Source organism: Olea europaea, chromosome 20 (assembly GCF_002742605.1).
Source record: "Olea europaea var. sylvestris chromosome 20, O_europaea_v1, whole genome shotgun sequence".
Lineage (NCBI taxonomy): Eukaryota > Viridiplantae > Streptophyta > Magnoliopsida > Lamiales > Oleaceae > Olea > Olea europaea.
In genome coordinates this window covers 15245938-15251466 of record NC_036256.1, presented here as the reverse complement: position 1 = coordinate 15251466, position 5529 = coordinate 15245938, and the positions used below count along the sequence as shown (strand labels likewise).

Below are 5529 nucleotides of genomic sequence, written 5' to 3'. Positions count from 1 at the left end.
AAATTCAAATTCAAAATAAAAAAGGAAATAGTCTTTACTATTAGGAGAATCACTTCCTTTGTCCACATGACATGATAATAATGACAAACAATATTTGAGGGTGCAAGAAACACAATAAACGAAAATATGAGTGTCAAGTTTGGACATCTATTTTATCTCAATCTCAATTATCTTTATATGACATTAGGTGTAACTATGCATAGCCAAGAGAGATTAGTCAAGGCTAATAGAAAACTTGACACGTAACCTTTTCCTAACAACTCATTGTCAAGTACAATTGTGTCAATCCATAGCCATTATAGGCACGTGGCTCACAGATGTTGAAAATTATTATCTGACAAGGTGTCGTCACTTCACTTGTAGGACTATCACATCAACCACTTTGTGCAATGTACTTTGTAATATTGGCCGAGGTGAGGCTTAGATGTCCATCACCTCGAATAAAAGGTACAATGTAGAGGTAATGGATCGCCACAAAACTTTTCCAGACGAGGCGCTTCAGACCATATTCGCCTCTAAATAGCATGTAGAAGAGGCAATGAAAAGTTGAGCACTGGCCTTGCTATGAGAGCTCAATGGCTCTTTAAGCTTCAAAAAGCAATTCAATCCAATAAAAGTAGATTAAACATAAAATTTTGATTGGATAGTTTACCTCTTTCTTACATGTAAAAAATAAATTATTTATTTTGACAGTAAACTAAAGAATACTTTCAAAATAAGTAATCCACTTATTTACAACTCTAACTTGGAACTTTAACTTAATTATTACTTGTAAGTGAATTATTTAAGCTTTCCCAAACATGAAATAGTGCAGAAAAGGAAATTGCATATGCTCATATAACTGCATTTTTTTCTCTACATCTCTAAGGGTTCATTTCACAACCAAATAAATCACCAGCTGTTATCCCTAACATTTTGTATGCAACGACGAGGGAACTTGCATTCTCTTGTTGAATGGATTAAAATTACTACCTATATATAGCAATACAATTATAATTGTAGAACAGGTGTTGTGGTGTGGGATTGGGAGGGAGTAGGGGTTAATAACGCTACTACATTAATGACATGTTTAGTGAGTAGAATTAGACAGCATCGCCCATTGTGGAGTTTAGTAAGATCTAGTACCAAACATGCACTAATGTAAAAAGAATAAAGCAGTGTATAAGAGTTGATTCCAAGTATCTGGCAACCCAGGAAGGCACCAATGGCTACAATCAGCTGAATGGTCAGGATTAGCTCTTTGTCCCGGGGTGAGATCTCCACTGTAGATTGAGGGATGTGCATCTTTTCTCATTGCTGATAGCAATGTTATGTCAAGTAGAAAGGGAGGGTTGTTCATGTCTCTTAGAACTGTTTCCAACACCCTCGTTTGATCCGAATCACCCTCAGTATAGGCCGCACTGCCACCATTCATTGGTGTCGTCTCACCATAACAGCTCTTGGAGGTTGTTACTGCCCCTGCATTCCATTCGCTCGGGCTGCCACCCAAGCTAAAATTATTATTAGATCATTAGCATTGTTCGCTCTATCTTATCAAACATGTCATGAAGTATAATCTAACTAGCTAAAAATATGTTGACCTTGGAATCGTGGTTGTGCGAGTAGGTATGGGACGTGTGACAGCAATTATGCATGCTAAAACCAATTTTGTTTGCTTTAAAGCCTTAATGAATTGTCTTAAGAATGATTGAGTGACAATTAATGTTTTCTGATCTTTGTTCAAGCTGCACCAGCAACTGTGAGATTATCGCTGTCTTGCTGATGAACTAGCAAGGTTGGTATTAGCTTCAGGTAGTGCATGTTTGATACATAAAGATGGACTACTTTAGACAAGACAATTAAGAAATTTTGTTCATCCGTTATTTAGCAAATACAGTGAGACACTTAGTCCACTCATTAGTATTTATAAGACAAAAAGGACATTTCAGAGCAACTATAGGCCATATAATTGTTCATACCAAGCTGGAAACATTTTCTGTACATCCCAGGTTTGTGTTATACTCTTTCTTCATCAAAATTTTGATCAGGTCTATGTTCTGGTACGCTAGATAAGAACATGTTATTCATGTTATCCACAGTTGTGCAAGTAGGTATAAGTGGGACATGTGCACTTACGCCAGTCAAAATTGCTTCGAAACCCTCTTAAGCTTAGAATGATTGAATGACATACCCCGTGCTTGAGGCTTTGAGCCCCTTTTTTGCTTGAAAATGAGTTTTATAATAGTGAATTTTCTGAAGAATTTGTGGTTAAAAAGTAAGAAAAAAGTTTTAGGATTATGTGCAAAATATTTTATTGTAAGAACGTATAGTTGAAAATAAATTTGAAAAAAAAAAATATATTTAGATATTGGGGATCAAACAGGGGCATAATGTTTTGCGGGTTTTGTTGGCAACTTGACCCTGACCCTAGTTCAATAAGTTTGAGTTCTATCTTTCTCCAAGTTGCACCAGCAGCAACTGGAGATTATAGCTGTCATCCGCAGCATATATCTTTGTCCAAGTTGCACCAGCAGCAACTGGAAATTATAGCTGTTATCCGCAGTATATGAATGACCTACTTGCTTGGTATTAGATTCTATTACTTTACCCTTCTTTCTTTTATTTAAAAAAAGAAAAATTCTCATTTTGGGTCACAGTTAAAAGAACCTTACTCGAGTCAACATTGACTCTTTAAGTATACATATGTTTGTTTTTCTTCACTCCATATTTCCACCCTTCTTATTTATGTAACAGAAAACTCAAAATTGAATATATTATCTATTTATTATGTTCAGTGATGGTATTAGAATTAAATTTTACAGTGAGCTAAAAATTAGAAGTGGACTGAATATGAACTCTTGGTGCAGAATAAATATTTTCTGAGTCAAAACAGAATAATTTTTTTGGAAACATTACTAGTTAATCATAATTTCCAGTCAAACTTTAATTTACCACATATTCAAAATTACTCCCTACTTATTATTCTCACATTTCACGTGATCCATTACTCCTCTCAGTGAACCCTTACACACCCAATTCTTCTAAAGTTGAAAAAAAAAACGATCTCTAATAAAAAATTTTTATCAAAAAACATAATTCTAGGGGTATTAAATGGTCGAGGGTGAGCTGACTCGTTCAACTGAAGTGTAGCACACAACTCGCCAATATGTTCATTTTTTTATTTTTTTTAATTTTTTAGGAGCCTGTTTGGGAGTGATTTTGAGAATTGATTTTTTGACCGTTAAGAAAAAAGTGAGTCCACCTGTGAGAGAAGAAGTCAAATATAATGGCTGGAATAGTGAAATAACGGTCAAAAAATCAATTTTTTGGGCGAAAAAATAGGGCCCAAACAGGCTCTAGTACTTGCATTTTTCACTCATGATGACGAGTCGGCTCTCGGCTCCCTTACAAGCCAACTCATGAGAGAAGGCAAACCTCTTGTCCCACTTAACAGTCCTATTCTAGTGTCAAAGTTTCGTCCTTCTTAATAAGCACTTGTTCGATTCTACCATATCATTTTTAACCACACAATAACACAATAAAACATTTTGTACGTAAGTTCAAAATTTTTCCTTATTTTTTAACTACACATTCTACTAAAATATACATTTAAAACTCTTTAAAATGAAAATAATGTCCACAAAGAGGGGCTACATTTCCTCTTCCATAAGTCGGTCAAAATTTAGACGCGGTACAGAGAAAATAGAGCTGGCACTTCAGGAACAATAATTTGTGAGAGAGAGAGAATTTGAATTCAGTAGCCAATAAGGTAAAAAGATAGACAACAAAGAAAAAAACAGATTGATGGGTCCAGATAAAAACATACTTGTAATGTGATGGAGAAATACTCTGAAAAATAACTTTTGTTACGGTGGTGTCAATGTTGCTATCAACCCATCTTCCCCACGTTCTTAGCCCTTTCTCTAAAGCAGCTAATGGATCCATGTCTTGGTAAAAATTCCCTTCTGATTCCATATAATCCCACCTGCATCATCACCACAAACAAAAATATTCGATACATCGAATTAGACAAAAAATATCACAATATTGAGTCCGGTCGAGTCGAGCCCGACTACGAAATTTTTATACCCTTGGTTTGATCCCTTGTGAGTCCACCAATGACCGGTGTCAAACAACAACACATCTACACCCCTCCAAGCATTAGCATTCCCTCTTATGTCATCTAATTTGAGCACTCTTTTCCCTTGTACGATATCAATGTCGACAAGGTATGGAGCTTTGTAATACGACACCGTCACACTATACTCCTGCATTTTAATAAACAGTTAGTTAACAGTGGGGTTTAGTTTCCCATTGGAAATTGTACAAAACTGCAGGCTTGCCTGGAACTTGACGGTAGAGAGAGGATATCCTTTGCTGATTTGCGTAGGTGATCCCGCAGGAAGCCCAGCAGATATCATGCAAATCAACGACTGCCATTGATTACGCCCCAGTGAATCACCCACAAACATCACAGTTTTCCCTTTCATTTTCATCGCGAAATCAAGGCCGTTGAATCTCTGGATATCGCAATTGGCAGGTTGCCATCGATACTTGAGGTAATCGGTGTCGGGTCTGCCGTACATTTGGCAATTGAACTGTGGGTCTATGAATTGACAAGAAGATTGATACAATGGATAACTATCGTCCTGAACCCAGTTGCCCATGAACAATGAGCATGAACTCTGATTGGCTGAGAGCATTGGGTGTCTATGGTGTGGGTGCTTCTGGTGATTCCTCAAACCAAACAGAACCACTGAAGAAACTATACAGAACCGTACCGAAACCAGACATAATAGAACTGCAAAGCTGAGAAAATGGTGAAGACGTTGAAAATGGAGATTCGCCATTGAAGAAAGCATCGAGGAAGGAGAGAGAAGTTAAGAAAAAGTAAAAAAGCTAGACAGGGAGAGAGAAAATGAACTTTTTTTCGATACCTTTGTCATGTGGTGCAATGTACATATGAATGCAGCCAAGACTGTCCGCGACAGGGTTTCCATTGTCACGTGTAATAAAGGGTTGCGATAGGTACAAAAGTTATATAAAAGACTGTTTTACGATCTACAATCGTAATTTACGTTGGGTCTTCAATTTGTAAGTCGAGATATTTTGCAGCCTCCTCCTTTGAAAAAAAAATCATTTTTAAATAGTATTTTAATGTTATTTCAATCATGCGTTCTTCAATAAAATAATATTAAATGCACATTTAAAATTTTTCTTTATTTTTAACCACACATTTTACATCAATACATTATTCAAAAATATATTTTTATGACAAAAATGAGGCTGCTTTACTTTTGTTAAAAGGTTGAACCCCAACCTTAGGGGCCCCCACCGATCCTGCCCTGAGCCATCGTGGAGAAGGTAAATCGCAGGATGTGCCTCCCAGGAGCCAGGGTGGAGAGCACATGAATAGACCAAGACTGTTAACTCATATGGTAACTCCCGCTTGCAACAAAGCCAATTCCACCTTTGCGGGGAATCGAACTCTGCACACTGCTGCGCTGAGCCCTATCCGCCCTCCCCTTTGCCACTGGGAGATATGCCCTG

At 37.0% G+C, this 5529-nt stretch overlaps 1 protein-coding gene across 2 annotated transcripts; it reads right to left on the bottom strand.

Moving 5' to 3' along the window:
• Positions 1-815: 815 nt before the first annotated feature.
• Positions 816-4969, bottom strand: LOC111369778 (protein PMR5-like). 2 transcript variants are annotated; one of them, XM_022991416.1, is made up of 4 exons: positions 4323-4969; positions 4069-4247; positions 3806-3964; positions 816-1490 (listed from the first exon to the last, which is right to left on the bottom strand). In XM_022991416.1, the coding sequence occupies exons 1-4, from the start codon at positions 4839-4841 to the stop codon at positions 1136-1138; spliced, it is 1212 nt and encodes a 403-aa protein (XP_022847184.1). In that variant the 5' UTR covers positions 4842-4969; the 3' UTR covers positions 816-1135. The 2 variants fall into 2 exon arrangements, with proteins under 2 accessions (XP_022847184.1, XP_022847185.1); XM_022991417.1 differs by having other exon boundaries at positions 816-1478.
• Positions 4970-5529: the final 560 nt, after the last annotated feature.